The sequence below is a fragment of the Colletotrichum paranaense genome (genome assembly GCF_030867605.1).
Source record: "Colletotrichum paranaense strain IMI 384185 chromosome Unknown Scaffold_1.1, whole genome shotgun sequence".
Taxonomy (NCBI): domain Eukaryota; kingdom Fungi; phylum Ascomycota; class Sordariomycetes; order Glomerellales; family Glomerellaceae; genus Colletotrichum; species Colletotrichum paranaense.
In genome coordinates this window covers 59554-83040 of record NW_026848959.1, presented here as the reverse complement: position 1 = coordinate 83040, position 23487 = coordinate 59554, and the positions used below count along the sequence as shown (strand labels likewise).

General features: G+C 52.2%; 3 protein-coding genes across 3 annotated transcripts; all 3 read right to left on the bottom strand.

The window, feature by feature from the left end:
- Positions 1-2886: 2886 nt before the first annotated feature.
- On the bottom strand, positions 2887-7433 carry CPAR01_00014 (hsp90-like protein; the record flags this gene model as incomplete). Its single annotated transcript, XM_060484307.1, has 2 exons — positions 2887-3327; positions 3387-7433. The coding sequence occupies 2 exons, from the start codon at positions 7431-7433 to the stop codon at positions 2887-2889; spliced, it is 4488 nt and encodes a 1495-aa protein (XP_060355164.1).
- Positions 7434-13961: 6528 nt separating this feature from the next.
- On the bottom strand, positions 13962-15172 carry CPAR01_00013 (2-dehydropantoate 2-reductase; the record flags this gene model as incomplete). The annotated part of the gene is made up of 2 exons (XM_060484306.1): positions 13962-14918; positions 14975-15172. Coding segments are annotated over 2 exons (1155 nt in total), but the record flags the coding sequence as incomplete, so codon positions are not given.
- Positions 15173-21600: 6428 nt separating this feature from the next.
- On the bottom strand, positions 21601-21780 carry CPAR01_00012 (uncharacterized protein; the record flags this gene model as incomplete). The annotated part of the gene is made up of 1 exon (XM_060484305.1): positions 21601-21780. One exon carries the CDS (start codon positions 21778-21780, stop codon positions 21601-21603), a length of 180 nt encoding a protein of 59 aa, XP_060355162.1.
- Between the last annotated feature and the right edge of the window lie 1707 nt (positions 21781-23487).

The window sequence follows — 23487 nt, the reverse complement described above, 5'->3', positions numbered from 1 at the left end:
CTTTGTGGCAAAGGGGGCGACAAAGAGGGGTTTGCTAGGAGTTCACACAGGCCCAGAAACAGGCTGATCCGAACCAAGATTCTAGTTCATGAGTAGACGACGTATCCACGTCCGCATTCCTTTGATCACTGAAGTCGACCAATATGAACAAATGAGAGAACTACGAGATTGGAGGGAGGGAGGGAGCGGGGCTATACACACTTCCCGAGGGAAGACCAGAGTTTAAATGGCAGAAAGCCAAGTTGCGAGAACCAAAGAAGCGAATACCTATATAGACAGACTGCCATATATAGCACTATAGTTATCTCTGGAAGAGACAAGAGAGGCCAGGCATGGATACAAAGATCGGATGTCTTCAGAATCTTCCACCCCATCACTATCCTTTTGTGAAGCAGCTCTTCTAGATCACCTACTGGCCTTTGCTGCAACACACAGACATAATGAACCGATGTAAGAATGGCGGCCAGCATAAGCCACAGGGACGACCACACAGGTTGGAACTTTGTTCAAGGAAAGAGAGATCCGGACACTTATCGTACATGCTTACAATGAAAGAATGCACAGACAGTCGAGAAAGGCTTGCGATGACAGCGGAGGACCTTGCTCGATGACTCCGGACGCAGGTTGCGCATCGAATCATGATGCGAATCTTGCACAAGCCCAGCCGGGTAGAGTTGGTCCACCGCGCTCGGTCCTCTTCGCTCTGCCTTCCATCATCCCACCATCTTGAAAGGAAATAGTCGGTTCCACGACGGTCATCTACGCAGGGTTTTCTTGGCTTTTGGCTTTTGATGTCTATCCGAAATCTTGGAGTTGCATATTTGCCTGTGTTTATCCCATCCTGTTGAACTCTTTTTTCATCTCCCCGCTCCCGCAAGGACGGCACTTGATTCTCCCGACAAGTTGTGGACAAGTTCGGTCACAAGATTGCCAGACGAATAAGTTAGACACCGGTTTTGTTACCAATTTTTACCTCGCGAGTAAACAAGAAAGACGAGATTTATAAGCGATTGATGCTGGTATATCAGCTTCGCCCATTCGAACTCAATCTTGCTCCACACGTTCTAGCAATACACCCTTCCATTGATTACTATGCTTGACACGTGCGAGGACTCAATAGGGCATGCTTTAAAACCTCTGGAGATGCGGAAAAGAACGAATCACAGAGTACGATGCTCCTCGTTGCGGGAGCGGGCCACCTCGGAAGCTACTGCAATCAGACGTTCAGTCATCATGTCATGCAACCTGAGCCCGGCACGCCCCGCATGCCAATGTTTCTCATTTTCCATCTGCTCTCTCGTCTCTAATACCACCCTTTCCATGTTCTATCGAACGAAGAAAAGGAAACAAAGGGATAAGAAGGGCTACGGTAAGTAGAGCAAGTGACTGGAGTATAATCCGCGTGTCCCCGTGCGAATCGCCGGCTAGTTCGTCCAACGAGTGTCCTTTGATAGACATGCAGAATATGAACTACAGACGCAAAGACGGGTGGAAGAGCACGAGTCGCACCCATGCCAGGCTCCGGTGCCTCTACCCTGCCCAGCTGCCGTACCCGGGGAGGGATCCTTGGCCGTCGTGGGCCGGCGTCTACGATTGACTGCTTGTCGTGTCCATTCTTGTCTCGTCCTGTCTCGACGCAAGTCCGTGCAACATGTGTCGCTTGTCGTGTCTTCGAAGTTCGCGTTCCGTCCCCGGCAGCCAAACCTCACCTTTGATCAAGGACGGAAGAGGGTAGAGGAAATGTCTCGCCGTGTATGACTGAAAGAGCTGCTCTTTCTCTCCCATCAACATACCATTCTGCTAGACTATAAGGCATACATAATACCATCGTCGCCTGTACGGTTCTATCACAGATTCAGAGTTCTCATAAAGTTGAGTTGGGCAGAAGGCTTGACTCAAGTCAACCCCCCTCGGGGGCATTAGAGGATCATCGCTTCTGTGAAGCCGGGAAATCTGATACATGTGACGAATCTGACAAAACCTCAACGTGCCAAGCGAGTTTGAATGTCACCGCAGCATGCAAATCAGATTTTCAAATACTGAACGCCTGAAGGACATCTGTACAACATCGGGATCGGCTCGCTGTGACGGATGTTGGCCATATGTGAATCCCTAGATCAGGTATGTCCAGGGTCTCCAATCCTTCTGTTGATTGGTTTCCGCGTCATCGCCGTCGCGACAGACGGTCGCCTGCCACGTGCCGGTGTTGCATGACCGATGCTTCAGTGTTTATCTCTATATGTACAGCAGCGCGCATCATGAAGAGTACCCGATTCAGGTGCGGTCCAAGAGCGGTCTCTGTTCTCGGGTTCATATTTAGTAGTCGGAACCGTCAGATGGCGATTTCCAGTTACAGACGAAAGTATGCCTCGCAAATGAGACTTGTAAATGGTGTAGTTCGTTTAATACCGTGATATGTCATGTACACTGCGCAAACTCGAAAACGCCGCCCAGTGCTGAGTCTTCTAAGACAGTCAGCCCCCCTGGGTAACCTTCCCCATGCAATCCGTATGCTTTTGCCATGGTATCATTGCCGTTTTCCCCTGAAATCTATTTTCATCATATTTCAACAAGCTTGTGTCCTGTTTTGAACCCGTTCCTTTGAGTCACCCATGAACTCCATATTCGCCAAGAGCCGTCATGGTAGTGTCGCTGATGTCTTCTTTGACATCATCCTTCCTCGCTGCTCGGCTGAATGCCAGCTTTGCAAAGCATCTTAAACAGCAAGATTCGTCAAGATCTTGCCGTTGTACAGGTAGCAGTAGCTGATGTTGTCACCGCCGATATCAGTTTACAATGTCTTCCCAAAAAGTCGTAGGAGGGGCCCTGCTGCGCTTTTGCCGGTGTCGACTATCAGTGCCGGCTGCCAGCCAAACTCTGATGAGTTTAGCTGGAAACCTCCACCTCTGGCGATGGATCTGTGTTTCCATCTGTTGTGGTCTCCGCAGACGTGTCCGTGCCTACAGGCGCCGGGGACACTGTAGGTGTTGGTATGTTATCGTCCTTTCTCTCCTCAGTGTTCCTAGTGTTAAACCAGCCGCCCTTCTCCCATTGTCCAGGTGCATATAGGCATGATGCGCGCACTTCATCGTCCACAATTCCCAAGAGAAGCGTGTTGAGTCGCTTGAAATCAATAGGCTTGAGAATCCACCCATCAAATCCGGCATCGATGTATTTGTCTTTCTCTCGTTCAATGAGAGATGCAGAAACTGCAAATACTGGAATACGGCCGTTGTGAGTTGCGATCGCTGAGTGCCCACCATGGTCGCTGGACTTTTCGTGGGCTCGTATCATCTTTGTACTTGTGAGGCCATCTACAATCGGCATCTAGGGAGTTCAGGCGTCAGTCGGTATCACACAAGCATTGAGCGATTAGTACGGCATACCTGCATGTCCATTAACACCACATCGAAGGTTTCAGGCCTCTCTTTGTAGACAGTAGCGCAATCCTCGCCGTTGACAGCATGGGAAACCTGGTGGCCAGATTTCTCCAAGCGCTTTCGCAGAATTCTCGAATTGATAGGGTCATCTTCCGCGATCAAAACTTGGAGCTTCGTCTCGTCGAAAGCCGAGACGACGCTTGGCGCGGTGCCGACGGTGCTACCGATTGTGCCAGCTTCCGATGCACCGCCTAGCTTTGAGCGACTATTGACTTCGAAGAGAAATCGTGAGGAGTCGCTTTGCTGTGACTGAGGTGGCACGGATGTCTCATCAACGTACTCATCTGGCACCTTGACAGCTCTGACGGGCGTTTTCGCATCTGTAACTGTCGCATACCCAACCTCTGGAGGCTTGGAGGCTTCCATGCTTGAGATGCTGGGGTTGCTTCGAGGCGAGGTACGGGATCCTCTGCGCCTCGCAGCCGATACTCCAGCAGTGCGGCTCTCCGAAGACCTCAGCCTCTGTGAATATTCCCAAGACTGCTGTCGCGTAGTCGACGGTCGGTTCATATCAGCTTCGCCAATAGAAAGTGGCGTCTGAATTGCGTCGATCAAGCGATCTGCATCACTCATAGAGCTCTGGCCACTGGCCTTGCTTCCTCCCGTACCTGCTGTCTTCATACTTTCGAAGCTTCGCGTCTCGGAACCTAGAGCATCTGTCCCACCTTCCTCAACCGTCGATATCTTGCTGCCGCGATCGATGAGCATCATCTCGCCGTCGTTATCTGGTACAGCTGCCGTTGTGACAGAAGCCACGCTTGGGGTAGTGTTCGACTTTGCAGACTTCTGACCGCCTTCCGGTGGCACAGGCACATCGCCAGGCAGGTCGAACGGCAGCTGAATCACAAATCTCGAACCGATCCCTTGTTCCGATTTCAGCCGTAGCTGGCCATCCATATTGCGGACGATTCTAGCAACGACGGCCAAGCCCAGACCCAATATCCTAGAGTCTTTGCTCGCTTCGTCATCATCTGGGAATATGGAGCTGACTTCGTCCGTCTCGACGCTCACTTGCTCGAGATCCCTGAAAAGTGTGTCGAGCTGCTTGGCCGTCATTCCTTTGCCTGTATCTTCAACAACAATCTCGACGCGTACTCGTCGTTCGAGGACCTCGCTGACGTATAGTTCGACTCTAACAAATCCACTGGATGTGTTTTGCACTGCATTGGCTGCAACGTTCGAAATAGCTTGTCTGAGGCGTCGGCTGTCACCGCATACGTGCTGCGGCAGTCCAGGATGTTCTATAACCTGATACTCGATACCCTTTCTCTTGGCGTCGTTGGTGAACGGGTCTGTCGCTTCTCGGATGCACATGCCGAAATCGAATACTTCGTCTTTAATCAGATTTTGACCCTCCTCAGTTTTCGTCAAGTCGAGCAGGTCGTTGATCACGTAGATGAGTGACTTTGAAGCGGAATGCGACTTGGCGAGATTATCGCGCGTCTCTTGGTCGAGAGAACCCTCCAACGCGATCTCCAAATAATTGATGATAGCATTCAGCGGCGTCCGGACTTCGTGGGCTGAGTTCGCCAGCAAGAGGCGCGTCAGTCGGCTACTTTGCAATGCAGCTTCCTTCTGTCTCCATACTTCAATGAATTTGCCGTAAACCAAACAGAGAACAGCAGCTGTCTCAACTTGTTCTTCTGACCATTCTCGGCATTTCCGAAGTATAGTCTCGTGCCAAGTCTTGAAACTTTTCCGAGGCTCGAGATAGGCTTGAGTGCCCTCGCGAAGAGTCTTTTCGTACGGGTTTCCAGCCCACTTGACCTCTTTGACTTGACCTTTGCGGAAGAAGACAATGAAATCGTTACCTCCGACACTCAAGGGAACATACAGCAAGCCTGCGATAACGGTGAATCCAAGAGGATATCGCAGATCTGGGAAGTCCTCTTTGATGTCCTGAGAGGTGACCACTGACGTGAGCTCCCGCAAGCGTAGATATTCTAGCATAGCCAACGCTTCTTGCGAATGCTCGAGATCGCCCAAAATCTTCGTTTCCCCTCGGATCGAGAGCATGCCAAAGTCAGCATCGAATAATTTCAAAAGATCGTCGGACGAAGCAATGATGTAACCCGAAGGATTGCTATCTGACGGTGCCGTGTTGATGAGCTTCCTGGCCTGCAGTCGATTCGCGTATGATAACCTCTCAATATTGCGAGACGCGGTGTCTCCGACTAGACGACACATCTTTCTGATGGGGAAGGAGACACGCATGCCCTTCCGGCCATAGGAGTGGCAGGCAATGAGACCCCAAAGCTCGTTGAAGGCATTAATAGACACCGACATGGATGACCGCACAGCCATGTTCTTCAGGTACTTGATATGGATGGGTGACATGGCACGCAAGTAAGAATGGCTGAGGTCCAGTGGTGCCTCGAGGTCTTCTTTCGCCCTGCAGACCAGACGTGCGGTTTCCAGGTCCCTGTCATATAGGAGCCTCACCTTATTCAGCTTATACAGCTCGCGAGCCTGTCGCGGTATGTCCGAGGCGGGGAAGTGTAGGCCCTTGTATAGATCCTTGGTGTGCGAGGTGTCGACGAGTTCCGTAACCACTTTTCCGTTGAACGAAGAATCGAACTGATATATCATGACCCGGTGAAAACCTGTCAGTTCCTTGACGATGCCCACCAGAATTTTGAGAAACCCTTCCAGGTTAATGGCCGCCGCAAGTTGCTCTTGAACCTGGGACATAATATCGAATACCTGCATGGCACCAGCATCGCCTCGGCGTTTGCGTGCGCTTCGCAACACCCTCAACGGCTTGCTCAAGATTTCGGTGCTCTCCGCCAATTCTTCCGATGTGGGATTTGATTGCAAGGTATCTTCAGGGGTCATCGGTGTGGCCTCCTCCGGGGGTCGTAGTGGGAATTGATGATCGTCGTCGACTTCAAATTCGCAGATGACGAGTTCTGGATGCGCAGGATTGATGTGAATTGCGCACCAAAGTTTGACACTCTTTTTTTTCGGGGGGCGGATAGATAAACTGAAGACTTCGGGTCCGTTTATAGCGGGGTCTGCGTCTTCGTCGCGAATGAAGTCGATATGGTCTAGTAGGTTATCTTGCTGCTCCTCGCTCAATATATCCAGAAAACTTTCAAGTCGGAAAAGCTGCTGAGGAGAGAATCCGATCAATTTCTCCGTGTTCTCGCTGGCGCAGCGAACAGAGAATTGGCCGTGGCTTTCTTCGCGAATGGCCACTAATGCGCCAAATCCTTGCACAGCTCCCGGGGTATGGATCGGTTCATCCTCACAAGTTTGTAATACACCGTCGGTGCCTGTGATGACATGATGCCCTTCATCTGTCATGACGTATTTGAAGCGCGTGGTCAGGAGAGCATCGGTAGCAGAGTCTCCAAGAGCGCTGGTAGATGATGCCTGGTTTTGCGAATGCTCGTCGCCGGGTAGTGAGTCCTCTTCAACATCTGAAGCAACATCTTGAAATATATCCAGCGGTTGCGAGGTGTTGTGACGTGCGGCATCGGCTTGGACGCTGGACATAGGGCCAGACCCGGCGTTCTTCCTCCTCGCTTGGATTCCTTGTCGATCGCCAGGTGAGGTGACATTGGATAGCGGCGTGGACGCAGAATCGCGACGAGGAACAGCTTCGAAGGCGGCGGTATCGATTCGAGGGTTGCTCGGACGGGGGGCTTGGTATTGGCCATGATCGGGTACTCTGGGGAAGTAGTCATGCTCGCCAGAGGTTCTGCCGGTGCGATCTACGCGCACGACGGAGCGGATCGGGTAAACGCGATCTGAGGGATCGGGACTTGCAGTGTAGCCGAGTTGGCGATCAGAATTAGCACTCCATGATGAGGAAGAGCTCAGGGGAGCGTTGACGGAGACGGGAGTAGGAGCTGCAGACGAGTCTGGCATGTGCGGCGTGACAGTATCGGAACGGACGCTGGGGATGGGAGTCGCCTCCGAGGAGGAGTCTGTCGTCGAGCGGCTAGCAAAGGAAACGGAGGGCCGCCGTGCGTCGGACGGGGCGTCCATGTCCTCGGTTGTATATGGCAAAAAAGACCTAAAAGTCTATCAACTCCGACGCAGTTATGTAAACGAGGCCTCGCCGGAAGAGGCTCAAAGGTCCGTAATCAGTGATACTTGGCATGGAGCGAAGGCGCGTAGAATAATGTGTTGAGCCAGCTGGTGAGATGCAAGGATACAAGAGTACGCGTGAACCTCAAATGAAGAGGCGAATGAGGGGGGATGGAGAGGAGTGTAATGCAAATGTGGTGCAAACGTTGGTGAGAAAGAATTAGAACCAAACTCCAAGGATTCAAGAAAGAGCGCAGAGGCTCGCCGTGATCTAGAATTTCCCTTGTATGGGTGCTCTCCCCCCCTGCTTGCAGTGCGGTGCGTAGGATTTGTCTACTCGATCATTCGGTCGTCGAAGAGGGGCGTGCGGGATGGGGATGTCGGGGTGGGATGCAATTGTGCGCGGACGGGTCGAGATTTGGTGGCAGTGGGCCGGGGTTGGGAAATGGGAAATCGAAAGCTGAGGGCGCAGGGCGAGCTCGTGTCAAGGTGAGGTGGGTAAAGCTACCTTGGCCAGACCGTAAGGTGAGGTAGCTGAGGTAGACGTCGAGAGATCGCCGGGTTGTAGCGAGAGAGCTTCGCGTGCTCTGTGCCGTATCGTCTGTCGAAAGTTCAACGATGAGTGAAGAGAGAGGAGACTGGAGATGGGCACTTCAGCCTCGGAATTCCTCGATTCTCAGGTCTGGGCCCGTGGTGGTGTGGTGTGTGTACCGGGTTGGATCGATCGATGAAGGAAAGGCGACCAAAGGGTGAGGGAGATGTGCGTGTGTAGGTAAGTAAGTGGCAGAGCAAAGCCGTACCTAAACTCGTGGCTGAGAACAGGAAGGTGGCCAAAGCAGCACACCTACTGGATTCGCTACTCGGATTGCCTATGTCCAGTAGATACCTTATCCAGACGTTAGGGGGGGTTTTAGGTGCAATCGGTAGGTAGGTTGGCACGAGAAAAGGCACCTTCTATCAGCCAGAGCTAGATCTAGGTTAGAAGAGGCGATGGCATGCAGATGTGCAATCAGTGGACAGGCAGGTGTTATGGTAAGGTATACTTTGGAAAGTGCAATGGAATGGAGGGTTGGAAGACGAAGGCGAAGAAAGACCAGCAACAGATGAGGCTAGTGAGTAGTCATTGCCTACGAAGAAGTGGCTGATGGAAACATGCAAAGTATGGACACAGGTAGACAGTCAGTAACGGGGGGATCTTTCAAGCCCCAGCCCGAGAGTGGCAAATGAAGAATTATCACCGTGCAGGGAAGTGGAAGGCGAAAAGAAGAACGGCAAATGGGCAGGGTTGGTGAGGTCAGGTATCTGGAGAGGCGAAGAGGGGCCGGTATCCGTACCTTTCACAGGGACGGCTACAGTAACCTACCTAGGCACATTAAGATGAATGATGAACAAGTACTCCGTACTGCTTTACCTACATACAGGCGACTTTACAGCCAAGTACGGATTTCTGCTTTTCTTTGCTGCACAATACGGACCTGGGAGCAGAGAGGTGAAGAAGGCAAGGGAGGGAAGCCCGTCTCGTGTGCCGGCCAACATCAATAACGAAAAGGTACATCGACCAGCCAGCGGGCGTAGATCGGAGAGTAAGGCGGAAAGACAGAGGTGAGAGCCACACTGTAGAGGTAAAAGCGTCTCGATGGACAGGTCTGAGAGGGTAAGCGTCGAAGCAGGAGCGCTATCCGTAATACACCAAAATAAATGCCCTAAGGTCATGACGCAGACAACACAGACAGCGCACCTCAGTTGTGCAGGCACGCAGAATCTGGGAAGCGCAGACGAGACGGGGAGACGGGCACATGGGAAGGCTGGAAGGGAAAGACGACATGGCAACAAAAACAGGAATGAGATACGGCGTGGCCCGGTCCAGTCAGCCCAATCCGATCCAGTTTGTTGCTTCCTTCCCAGTCACCCACTCGAACCCAGTCCCAGTCAAACCTGGTCAAGTTCAATCCAGTCCAGTCCAGTCCAGTCTAGTCCAGTCTAGTCCAGTCGAAACCACGATCCACAATCCAGTCACGGAGCGGTCAATATAAAGGTCATCAGTGCTCTGCACAGGTAGACGGATAATGCCGCCTGAATCGTACGCCGAACACCGTACGAGACCTACAGCGGCAGCAGTGGCAGAAATCTTACTTTTGCAACAAAGAAGGAGCAGGTAGCGAAAACAGAAGCGGAAGGAGCATCAACAGCAGGTTTGGTGAGGTATCCGTACTCCCTACAAAGTCTCGGGATGGATGCGAGAGACAAGAACATGGAATCATGGATCCAGGATGAACTGTCTAGCCCTGTTTAGTGTGCCGATCATCAATCAAGTGGCCCCCTCCGTGGGACAAGTTGGAATCGCGGACCAAGCCCACTCATCAGTCTTTTTACGGAGTACCTACGGATACTGAGGTGCCAAACTGCTTGACGACGTGAGAGAGAGGCCCCCAGCGCAATGGCCCCCAAATGGAGGGGAACACAATCTACACAGGCACGCAGGGGAGACACCGAGGGTGAGAAGGGACGATTGCAACGCCATAATCCAAGGTCCTTCCATAGCTGCTTCGTCCGCTTGCGGTACCTACCTCACTAGAATTACCTAAGCATTTGAGGTACCTGGAAGTATGCCCGGCTAACCTTGATTAGGAGCATTTCATCCGGTTGCAACGAACACGAGGCCCCAGGGACCCCGAGCTCTCAAGGCCAACGTCCGGACACCAGGCCGCTTGCTCTTTTGCGCTGCTGTGCTTGTGGCTGTTTAGCTGCCATTTCTCTATGGCTCTCCTCAAAACCCGGTGAAGTGCAGCGCATCGGGGCGACCGGGGTGGCATATCGGGTATCCATCCTCTCATACAATACTGCCTACAGAAAGATGGCCGTGTCTGTCGGCATACGGAACCTCGGCCATAGCTACCTAGTTTCGAATCAAAAAATGAATCTCTCCGCCGCAGGGCTCCACGGGCTCTTGTCTTGTTCCACCACAAGATGCCAGACATCTTGTCTAGCCCGCATATCTTGATGTAAGTCTCGGTCGGAGGAACGGTATGTAAGTCATGCAACGCAATCGGGGTACCGTATGAACATAAAGCTGAAAAGATGATACATCGTGCGCTTTGGAATGGAAAGAATGATGGAAACCGTTACAAGAGTTGGTAGTCGGAGCTGCTAAACACAGAGTGGAAGGACAGCTTTGGAAATCCTAGCAGCGATGGACCAAGGAGCAACTTGGCAGCATCCGTCCACAACGGAGCTGGTACCAATGGGGATGTTCTATCCGGCTTGATGGTTTTTTGCACGCGCAAATGCTGTTTTACCTAAGCAGCTAAGCAACTTAAGGTAAGAGTGGCACGAAGTGGTGTGGGGTGGAGGGGAAGGGGATCGGGGGTTCCAGCGTGCTGAAAAGGCGGGAATCGAGAAGGGCAGATCTTGCCTTTCGCCACATTCTATTCGTACTGGAATTCGGAGACAGTCATTGCAGTCAACGACGGCGACTGGAGGGGTTTTGGCAGTTTGGGTGACGACTAGGATATCCCCCTGACTATGCATACCCTGGGCCGTGAGGTAGCTCGCCCTGATTGGATGCTATCCTGGCGTGTCACAGGCTCCATGATGCGCTCTTCTCCTTGTTGTGGCTGGCGTCAAGTGTCCAGTGCCGAGTCGCGAGTGTCAGATTTCGTCCTCACGGTTCCCAAGCTATGTGTGTGGCTGGCAAGCCTGGCAATCCACAAGACGAGAGGAAGAGAGAGGGAGAGGAAGAGAGGTGGGCAATGAGAAGGACGCTGTGGGTGGTGGTCAAGTGGGGTATACAAAATTCGTGGTGTTGTCGAGGATGGGATTCTCAGAATTGCCTATCCTTCAAAAGGCTTTGTCAGTGTCGATCCTTGCTTGGACAGACTTGACTCTCCACTCGCGTCGACTCTGATGGATCCCCAGCTGCACGTGCCCGCTCGGACAACCTGCCGTGCCTGCCAACCCGCTTCAAGCTTGTCAGGCTTGCTTGCAATCCTGCCTGCTCCATCCTCCTCGCCTTTCCCTGTAGGTAAGGGTAGGTAGGTACCTTATGGAAAGACAGTCTACGTTCCCAACGAGATTTTTCAACGAAAAACTCTCAGCTACAAAGAAGAAAACTGAAGCCCAAGTGTTCCCGTCGCTGCGATCATTGTCTGTTATCCTTGGCTACTCATGTCTGAGCTGAGGGGGAAACAGGCTTCATCCAAGTTGCTTCTCCAAATTGAGCATGATGGGGGCCGGGTTCTAGCCCAGACTTCTCCTTTGATGCACTTCAACTACCTACCACCCTGGCAAGCTGGCACGGCGTTCACAGCAATTCAAGTAACAAGTAGGGTCTGGAACGCGGTCTGTACCCGACCAATTCTTCCGACACAATCAAAGACAACCTTACTGCCCAACATACACCATCCACATTCCATACATTCCTTATTATGCCGTGCGTGCCCATCGAGGCCCCTGGACTCCAGCTGACGGGCTATTCGTCGACGCCAGTCTCAAAACCGGATTGTATCTCAAATGCGGCGCCCAGGCGAGCAAGTAGGAAGGCAGGCACCCGCCCAAGCATTCTGTATTTTTTTCTCATTTGCCGGTAGACGATAGACCCCGACGACAGTTCTCCCCACCGCCTAGCCGAGTCTCGGGCTAGGGTAACCGGGCAGTTTGCAATTTCTTCCTGCCGTTCCTACTTCTTCTATGACACACCTGGCAGCCTGGTGTGCGAAGTGAGATACCTTCATGGCGTGGCTCCTTAGGTAAGCACATACGTGACCATACGTCGGTGTCTTCGGTAGCGAGGCAGGCACGCCGCACGACCAGGGGCCATCTCAGCCCTGCTCAGGTCCTACGTCATAAGCTGTAATCCGTGCACTTTGCTTTCAGATCTTCTAATCCAATCAAAGCCCGTTCATCAACCCCACCCTCAGATCCGAACCATCACCTCACGTATGACAGCTGCTTGGTTGAAATATCCGGCGAAGAGAGCCTCTTTTCTCTCTCTTCGAGGGCAAATTCACCGACCCAACCGACCGCATCCGGCTCTCATTGTTTCTTTACGGACGGGCACTTCCCGTGCTCCGAGACTTTGGGTTTATAATCTAACCTTAAGCCTCTTGTCGGGTAGCTAGTGTCGACGTTATTTTCTGCAGCTGTTACCTACAGGACCCTTCACATTAAATCAACGCCACCGCCACACCTCTTGATGGCCTGGGTACCCTTCACCCACGTCTCAACGCCTCACTACCTTATTGATACCCTGAGCTTGCTCCAACCCGGCACTGTTGTGGCCGTTGACAGCTACACTTCTCGGCTGAACGTGACGTGTTGACTTCGTGACTGCCCCATCTACTGCCAGAATTTCGACTCTGCCGTGTCTGTTCTGTAAGAAACAATAAGAACGAGGCACATGCTGGGCCCAGCTCTGGATGTGCCGCCCACGCCGAGCCCATGTCATTCTGGGACCCCCAGCGGAAGACACGGGTCACACGGCACATTGCGTCCTTTGTTAAAAGGCTCCGCGACTTGTTTCACTCACGTGCTTTCTGCCGCTTCTAGTGCTCGGCCCCTATCCGTACCTACACATGAGCCATCCCGTTATCCGTGATCTGCCATCTCCCGCGATGTGCCACCTCGAGCGAGATACGGGTGCCGTTGGGGCTGACAAGCCATCGCTAGATCGGTCTAGACCCTGACGATGCTCAGAACCCTCGTCACTTTAAGCATAATTTCGTGGTGTTGAATCTCCGGGCTGCATGGCTCATCAATTATGTTTGATAGGCGTGCTCGTACCGTACCCATGATACCTGTTGAGTTCCCGTTCTACATCGAGAGTGCTTGACCTGAATAGGGGCAGAGATGGGCGCATCCTGCCTGCAGGCCAGCTAAAGTTTTGATAGCATTGGCCAAGAGGATGGAGTCTCAGCTTATGAGCCATGAGCAATAGTTGAGTTGATCTATCTCTCAGACTAGTCGTTCAAAGTTTGCGGCCACCACAACGTAATAACAAACAGAAGCATTCGGAGGTCCCATGTTTTCCAAAAAAAACAAAAGATTGACGTATGTACTCGGAGTGGATTGTCCACTTCATAACTGGTTATTGCCCAGGTACAAAGTTATGTCCATTGACATGAGATAACATACGATTTAGGCTTGTGAAGACGGAGCCATGAACGCCTCTAAAAGCCTGCCACTTTGCCTCGAATCGCGGTGCTCGTCCAGATAGATTTACATACTTGCTGTAAGAAGTGAACCATACCAAGGCGCGATAAACGGTACATGGACATCAAATACAAGCTATTCGACGGACCATGCACGAACTATACACGTCCGTCACATTGTGCCCGTCCCCATCAGTACCTGTGACCATCGTGTCGCGGGATGGTGAATCAAGGGCATGGGGCCCATAAATCAGACTTGGGCGGTAAATCCTGACTTCGGTTGCGAAGTTGAGTCTAATCAAGCATGCCAGGTGGCCATCTAACGCGCTACATTCGTATGCTACAGCTTCCCCTTGGTAACCCTCTCCTCTCGAGTCTTCTGCGCACTGCTCAGCAAGGCATATAGTGTCTGCAGACGAGGCATCTCCACCCCGTGGGCTCTAGCAATCCTCACCGGATTGCCCAAAATCACTTCCAACTCCAACGGGCGTCCGGCCTCCCAGTCCAATAACATACTGGGCCTTGCTCCCGTATTCCGCTCCGTGCTCTTGACGATACGATCCGGCTTCGCGAGGTCGTCGGGAAACTCTCGTCCCAGAATCTTGGGCACCGCCGCTCTGATCTCATTCATGATGCCCACAACATGCTCTCGAAGCTCTGAATCTGTGACCATGTCTGCGTTGCCTCTCCCGCCACTCAACACAGCACTCGGGTTGAACGCGGCATTGATGCAGAGTTTGTGCCATCTCACCGTCTGCAGCCCAATCTCGTCGTGAGGCTCTACGTCGCGGATACCGCCCCAACCGGGACCCCACCACGTGCCGAGCTGCTCGACCGCCTTTGTGCCGCGTTGTCCAAGTTCAGTGTCACCCGTGCCGAGGCCGTTCGTATGCGGCCCAATACTGACCCTCGTCCATCGGTTTTGTCGGATGACACCTGGTGAGGTCTGCTCGGCACTGACAATCGTCACGGCGCTCACGATGGGATTATTGGGGAACCGCTGGCGAAATGGTTCCTCGACCCCGACGCCGTTCTGGATGAGAACAATGCTCGTGTTCTTCCCTACAAGAGGCGCGATCATGGCAGAATCATCGGAGCGATCTGGAAGCGCCTTGGTTGTCACGAAGACAAAGTCCCACTGCGTCTGGGAGGATGCTGCAGCGTCGACGGATGGAAAGGCGGCATGGGGATGAAAGATGTAGTCGCCAAATGTATGGGTTTGAAGTTTTACGCCCGACTCTTTCAGCGCCTTGTAATTAGATCTGGCAACAAGTGAGACGTGTATGTTTCGGTCGGGCTACGGCGTGAGTTAGCCTGGTTGGACGAGTGGCACGAGGGGACTGGCTTCATTACGTGGTGTAGTCGCGAAGCATAGAAGCACCCAACGGCGCCGGCTCCGATAAAGATGATATTCACAGCGCTGCAACGTGGTATTGAGTTCAGCCCTGTCATGAAATTGTCACCGTTTCGTGGATGTAGAAAGGGGCGTACCTTTCGCTGGAGTTCTTCTTCTCTGAACCCATCGTACTTTCTTCCGCCCCTGGTAGCAGTGGTTCAAAATCGGTCTTATTGATCGAACATGTACCAAAGTAAAGTTATTGATATTGGAATATGCTACTCGATGAGCTGTTCAGGAGAGTCTGCTGTCACCACTGAACTTGGCCGAGGTGTAGTTGAACGTGTTCCGAGGAGTTGCCGATTGGCACTGACGACGACATCGCCCCACTTCGCAATGTCGCCATTGGCTGTGCCGTGCCCGGCTTGGTAGGCCGGCTTCCTCACGAGCGACCTCGTCCTGGATAAGGTATGAATTTTCTTTGTAACCATATCTTTTCTAATAATTGTCTTTAGTGTGATCTCGTAGGATCTAGATAGACTTACTCACATATGAAACGCTGTGATACAATGTCGATTATTGCACTGCCTTTACTTGTGTGATTCGCAAGACCTTCATGGAACAGAACATAACAGGCATATCATCTTCCATCAACAAGTCGGACCGGCAACAAATTCAGGGCACAATACGAGAGAGAATATGGCTGACTACTCTTGATCCTTCGCCGGCGAGAAACCGTGACGACTCAATGTGCAAGTCATAGTGTCGAGATCTAGTAAGCGGCAGCGATGGTCTTTGGTCAAGTAAGCTGTTAGAATACAGGTTACCATGTTCGCAGCTACAGCGACGTCGGGAGAGAAAGAGTGACAAGAACGTGTTCTCGGGCATTCCACAACCGCAAATTGACTGTTGGACATGAGCAATAGCTCAAAAACGATAGCACTGTTCCTCGTTGTGCGAACATCAAGGCATTGGGGCACCAACATCAGCCCACGGGACGGCGCGAACACATAGTTGCCGACTCAGCAGAGACCCTTTTGGCCATGGCAGTATTTGACGATGAAATAGAGTCAATCGATTTGCTGCTGCGTACAGATCCATACAGCCATCACTCGCTGCGACTTTCTCGTCCACGAGCAGATTCTTTGGCTCGGCAGCGGGCCATCGTGTCATTGCCACATGTTTTGGCCAACAGTGGCAGCTAACGAGACCAGCAAACACTCCCAGTGCATGGAGGACAAGAGTACCACATAAAATCCTGAAGGTTGCTATGGCATCAGGTGTACCTGTATGGTCGACTTTCTGCCCACGAATATTTAGACGGTGCGTTGGCAAGATGCTAGACTCCATGCAGCAAACAGTGAATAGACCCCAACTCTTTTCGTCCTGATAATAGGTCGCATCCGGTCCAGACGCTCAACTCGTTCTTCTTCGTATCTAAGTTGTTGGATACGACCTCGATTGGCCGCAGCATTATCGCCCAAGACCCGGTCATCGGAGTGGCTCTTAGATGCAACTCCCGCCTATCTTATGGAAACAGCTGTGACTACAAGCAATGGTTATTCTATAAGCTTCGCTTAGGGAGAATTTATCTACTCAGAATGAAACAGTCGCGTATCATATCCCGTAGTCATATACCATGAGTCTGGGTGAGTCTAGAGGGACATTACTCGTCGGGACACCATGCTACCTCCATGGCTCCCTTTTTCGACCTCCGCATCACATTTAGATCGAGACATGCATCAGGGCAACGGACATCTTCGTATGTTAAATAGTATTAAACTCGCGCAGCTATCAACAACATCAAGGCCTTCGTTTCACCGTCGTTACTAATACTACAAGCACGATCTACGTAGATGGTAAGAGGTCGAATGGCAGCGGAGCTTCCAAATTTGGACTTACCGGTCGAAGCAACAAATAGTCGCTGGATGACACCTCTTCCAGCCACACCGCCAGTACCGGTCACGAAGTGCGGAGTATCCGTACCTGAATAAAAATAGGACTAACAGATGAAAGCCGAAGCCTAAAGAGGGGGCGGGGAGGGCTAGAGCAATTGGGCTTTCGCGGTTCAAGTCGGCTTCTCAAAGAGCAGCCACAAAGGAGACCAGCCGTTCAACGTAGGGGGAAAAGTAATTACAAGAAGCGCTTTGGACGCTTTTGCATCCAAGAGGCTCACTTCGAATTTTCCATCTTAGCACGGATATCGGGTGACATGGGGAATGCTAATGTCAATCCACCTCCCTGATCTCTGAGGAGGAAGGATGTGCCTCGATTTCGCCGCTTGTAACAGCATTCTGGCCTGCATTCTGCGAACCGCACAAAGGGCACAGATGTAGTTGGCCGATCGGACGTCAATAGTCCTTGGCAGCTTGGTTATCCCGCTTCATTGCATTCCCATTTGTCCGACAGGTAGAGTTGCCCTGCATGGTCTTGGTCCATGATAGCAATTGCTCTTCTTCTCGATGCGAGGCACCTTGGCTGTCCAAAGACCTTGCGGTTCTGGATTGCGCAAAACATCTTGATCGTGCGCTACTCGAGTTTTCATTAACATGAACATGAAGGGTTGTATGAAGCTCCGGTCCTCATCCAAGGTCCCTTCTCTCAAATCTAAATTCGCCGACGAGTCCTCAGGACCCGGAACCGTAACTTGTAAGCCACACCAATCGATCGACGTCGGGTTCCTTCGTAATGGTCTATCGAACTTTCATTTGACATTTTCAGCATCGTTGAACGAGAATGGTTTAACGTGTCATGTCGTTAGCGGAAGCCGCTTCGCTAGTGCGACCCGAACACAAGAACTGCACCCGAGCTAGAGCACGAGTCGATAATGAGACGAACTCGACGACGAGACGACAATGGCCGAGGGCAACCGATTCTCTTTTTTGGTCTGGCTGCAAAATGGGGTAGTGAGGGGCAATGTAAGCAGCGGATACAAGGGTACCACTCTCTAAATATACTTGGCAAGCTGTATTCGCCTCACGTTGCTCCGACCGTTGGCGCTCGGCTTGGTGAACAGAGACACAATGACAGGTGGGCACAGTAGTTTACATTCTGGTACACACAGATATCGATTCCGTAGCAAACTCATCATGTGTAGAAATTAGACGCGACTTTTAGAGTCCATTGTAGCTAGGGGGATACATGTTTTGGTCAGACTTGTGGCTGCTGGTCTGCGGGCTTTGATCAACATGTTGTCCGTCTATAAGTCTCCTTGCGATCTCAAAAAGTAGAGACTACAGACCTAAGCCTAAAGCGGACACCGAGGGCTTCAAGACTCTTCAGACGTTGATTTGAGCAGAGAAGCCCCCAAAGGTTGACAGTCAAGGACACCCTCGTAAGGGTTGACCAACGAGATGGACCGTCAATCAGCCAGAGTCGCTCGGCACAGTCAGCTGGCGCCTGGCGCCTGTCGGAGGGTGTGAGGGGGTCGCGAAGGTGCAGCCGACGGTCGACCTCAGCGCTGCACCGTGTCAAGAAGGGCCGAAGGTGGTAGCAGACGGTGCAGCAGGTGAAGCATCGACTGAGAAAGGATCTTCCGAGTAGACACGCACGACACACAGACGGACGCAGCACCTCCCATTCACAGTCAATCGCACAGACCCAAGCATTTAGCGCCGATAATTTGACGGGCAGCCGACCTGGCTGATGGCCAATGGTTAGATGGAAGGAGGAAGGCGGAATGCAAACCATGCCGCCATACCACCCTTTCTCGTCCTCCCGTCGGTTGGCCCGATCAGGTTGTCTTCCATGCAGACTTCTAGAAGCTGTGCCGTGGGCACGCATCTACGGATACACTGTAGCTGGGCAGCTGGGCAGCTGGGTTGCAGCCATCGTCATCGTCCTAGATACCGGCAATCATGTGCTTCTTTCTCGAGATACGGACACCTATCTTGGCAATCGAAGAACTTTAGCGTGAGATAAGATGGCGACTTGGGCAATCAGTGCCTACATATATGTTACCTAAAGCATGGCAAGCACGTATGCGCAAAATTGATAGATATCGTGGGCATGAGGCAAGTCATGCCTACGCAGTAAATGTTGATGGTTGCCGTCATGCACCTTCTAGCATGGTGGGGGTGCCAGAAATCAGGAAACGTTCACCCGACTGTTCGCCCTGTCACAAAGCATTTCATTTGTACCTTCTTAGCCGACCACAGTACGGATACTCCGTAATAATTACCAAACTGGGAAGACTTTAGGTATCTGCATCTTTCTCGACTGTACAGAGTACCTGAGGCATCTGCCCTGAAGCCCTGAAACTGCTCGCGTACCTAGAAATCTCAACCTCAGGCCTGACTTTCAATCCAAGGCTCAAAAGACATCTGCAGATGTATGAGTGCCTCAGGTCAATCGCGCCTCACAGGCGGCAGCTGCAGCCTGCACCGCCTTCCCAATTACCTCACCCCACGGCTTCCTTTCCCTCCCACCCCACCCCTCGCCGCCCATTTCTGTTTCTGACGAAAATTTTTCTTCCTCTTCTTTCTTTCACAGCAAACCACCAATTCAACCTTCTCCGATCTCGTGCCGCCTCTCTCTCTCTCTCTCTCTCTCTCTCTCTCTCTCTCTCCCCCATCTCTCTCTAACTCGAGTCGTCTTACCCAGGCCACTCACGTCTTTTGTGTTGCCACTCCCACGTCAAGGCCGGCAGCGGCAGACGTTGCAGTTCATCGCGGTAGCCGCCGTTGCCTGTGATGAGACCTTGGTCAAACCCTGGCCTCGCTACGAGTCTCAACCATGAGGCTCCATGCTCTTCTTTGCTTCACAATGGCTTTCGCCGGACACAAAGCTCACAGCATCGCTACTGGAGACGTTGGTTGTGACACTTCAACGCGAATTTCAATTTCCCGGAGCTCTGATTTCCGCATCCATTGCGGAACTCTACCTTGCTTCGTATTGGACCCAAAATCGTATCTGGGCATCGATACGGTCATCCCTTCGCCATGTGATGTAATTGCCAGAACTACGTTTTACGTAGATCGGCATCAACTGTCGCATATCACTCGACGTTGGTGTTTTCGCTCCTGGCATAGAACAACTATCTAAAACCCGTTGCTGGGCACCTGGCTTTGAGCAGTCGTCTTGACTATCATGAGAAGTTGGGAATCAGCTGAGGTTACATTGATGCGAGTACGTTACAACTTGATGTTTTAATCACAAAGATATGCTCTGCTGTCTAGGCGCCAGTCAAGGGGATCAAAATGCCCCAGTACCTTTCGCCAAGCTTGCAGACAATGAGGCCCGTGTCAGGAATCGTTGATTTCTTAACACGGTTCCAAGTCACAGTCATGACTGGTACCCGCAGAGCGTTAGTATCGAGGCTGTGAAGTTGCAGTTTGTTCTTGGCGACTCCTGTTGCTGCTACCCTTAGTTTTAGTGGCAGCAATTGATGTCTCTTTGCTGGTTACGAAGTAATACCCAAGGTACTCCTTGAGAGTCAGTAGTTCATTTACTTTGAGCGCAGACGTCGAGGTCGGCGTACGTAATGTAGATGCAACTGACGACCTTTGAGATCCAATGGCCATGTACGAATGAAAGTGACGTTCCTGTCCTACCTTCGGCCACTTAGCTGGTAGAACAGTCCAACGAGCTGCTGGGCACGAGCATATATACCCTGCATGAGCTTCAATTCAAATACTGCGCAAGTATTATCCGTGCCTATAGCCGTATGTTCATAAGAAACGGCATGCCAAGTATTGACCAGCGTGTGTTTTGTGCCGCCGTCCTGACCGTCGGAAACTGGAGTCTGAAGGATCATGAAATGGGTACTCCAGAATCTGAACCCCAGACTCCAGAGTGCCAGTCCACGCTTGGAGCACCAGCCGGTCTCCACTGTCGGATCAGGACCAACAAGGTTGTGTTCGAGGACAGGTAAGGTCATCACGTAAGTAGACTGTTGGAAAGACACGCGAAGGTAGGTACAGATAGACTACTGTGTAAGCAATACGGAACGAAGCGCCGTCCGAGCCTTGAGGTGCATCGTATTTATCGGCATGATTCGGGGCGTTTGCATCCTCATCCTCATCCCGTCTTTACCGTCTTGACCGTCTTATCCGCAACGCAGCAAGGCTGCATTGTGCCTATATTCACACTCTGCAAAGAACTTACGGATAACGTACTTAGCATCCTTACACCGTACGGGATAGTCGGACGGGATCGGGACGGGTGATTGTCTCGCTTGTTTCACCCAATACATGTTCTGAGGACTTAGTATGAGTAAGTATGAATACCTCAAGATACACGGGAGTTGATGGATAGGTTGGGCTGCCAAGGCGAGATGAGATATTGAAGGCGCAACAGTCAAGACAAATACCAATCTCGAGGGACACAGTAGTGCTTGCCACATGCCAGTTTTCAACTGAGGTCTGCATCCAGCTTCTTGAGGTATTCGTATCAGTGTGAGGAACTCCCGCGCGATACAATGTGGCGTTGCTCTCATGATCCCCTTCTACCTTAGGTACCCAGGTAGGTATGTAGGTAGGTACTTGATCGCCTTCTTAACTCCCGCGAATGAACCTGATCTTTCATTCTCGCCCAGTAAGGCATGTCACAGATTACCTTGCTCTTACCTACTCAGGTCGTTCCTCTGAACATCTACGCCAACTCCAGCTACAGCCCCAGGCCCAGCTGTACGGAGTACATAACTTCATGGGACTGTCTGTACCTGCCCACATCCAGGTCGAACGGGGCCCACCCCCCATAGAAACGGCTCCAAAGACCCAATCATGGCCTCCAGACAGTCTGCAGGTGGTGGATGCATGGGCGAACCCTCCCTCTTTGGCTCCTGCCTGCCTGCTGGCTGCTGGATTCTGGAAAGACCTGACATGAAGACCAGGGCACCCGCCTCAGGCGTGCACCCTTTCGCGCACTCGCATTTCACCATTCCAATTTATTCCGTTCACCACCACTACATACATGGCACCGGGTCATGGCCATCGCCGTTGTCGTGGCCCTTTCCCGTCCTCTGCCTTGCGACTAGCTATTGCCATTCCGTGCCATTCTCTCCATGGGCACAGTCAGTTGCTAACCGAGTCGGCCTTCACCGTAGCAAGTTCCTTGTGCTGAAGCAGTAAGTAGGCACGCAACACACCTCGATCAGGCTACCTTGATGTACCTGTTGGGGCCACAATCAGCAGCGGCGAGAAAGAGAACAACAAGAAGCACAATAAGATGCTTGAGAAAGCAGGGAAGAAGCTACCGCCGTCCCCGCCGTCTTTGCCCGTCACTCCAAGTCAACCTCAGGTGCCAGTGTGGCCCAGGGAAGGTAACCGCGCCTCGCCTTCCTGTCCCATGCATCATCTCAATCTCACCCCAATCCCAATTCTTGAAGGCGGAAGGCCCCAAACATTAAAATGGCTTCCCACGTCCGCCCCGGCGCCTGCCACTTCACCTTGCCACCTGTCCCACGTCCCTTCCCATTATTCTGCAATCTTTCGAGAAACTTCATCGTGTCCACGGAGAGACTACCTCACTCTCCTGCCCGTCAGGCGACGCATCGCTCCCCTCCTTGAGTATCAAGGCAGGACACAGCTTGCGCTCCGCATGCCACTGACACACACGGAGTCTCCAGACAGGGTCTCCAGTATTTACCAGGTTGCCAGTCGAGGCCACCTCACTTACACATGAGCAATTATTACGCCTTTCGTCGAGCCAGCGCAAAGTCGGCCCTTGGAATAACCTACAGCGAATACGACAGAAGGCATAACTAGCTATCGTGCAACCCGATCTTACCTTGTGTCTTGTCCTTCAACTCTGGAATGAGGAGTCCCAAAGTCCTGGATAGAGTATCCGTACGACATTACGAATACTTTGCGAGTTTACCTTAGTTTGCGACCGAGTCATCGCCTACTTCCCCGCCAATCACAGCCGGCCCCTCAAGGTACCAACACACTTCTAGGCTACCGTTCAAACCCCCCGTTCTCAAGGTTCCCACGAGCCAAGGGCCTTCAGAAATTCAGCGACCAGCCACCATCTCGCGTTATTAGCTCCGACGGCCAGTCTCGTTCACTGCCCTGAAGGCTGAATCCGCCTGCCCGCCCGCCCTTGGCCGACCAAACTCCCGACCTCTGAACTCATCTACTTCGGGCTTCACCACCGAAGGACCGCACCGCCGACCAACCGCCGTCATCTCCAAGGGCCAAGAAATCACCACTCGATCCAGCTGCTCCCCTCGAGGTGCCAGTGTCTCCGTTTTCTTGCAGCTTTCCGCACCCTGTTCCTACTCCCTACGACCTACAGATACAAAGACAGTTTCGACCTTTTTCCCCTTGCCTCGGGAATCTTGTCGGAATCCCATTGCACAGGTACATACCTACCTTACCTTCTTTCGGCCACAGTCTCTCCGACCGTGCCTTGCCTGACACAGTCTGCAGCCAAGCTACCTTAGCCCAGCTGTGAAGAGGGCCAAAGGCTACCTACGGATACCTGTCAGCGAAGACGTACAGACTTGACTTTGACGCCATTCCGCTACAGACCTGCCACCGTGCCAGCAAAGGAAAGAAGGGAACCTCGAACCCCCACCCTACTGCGCAGC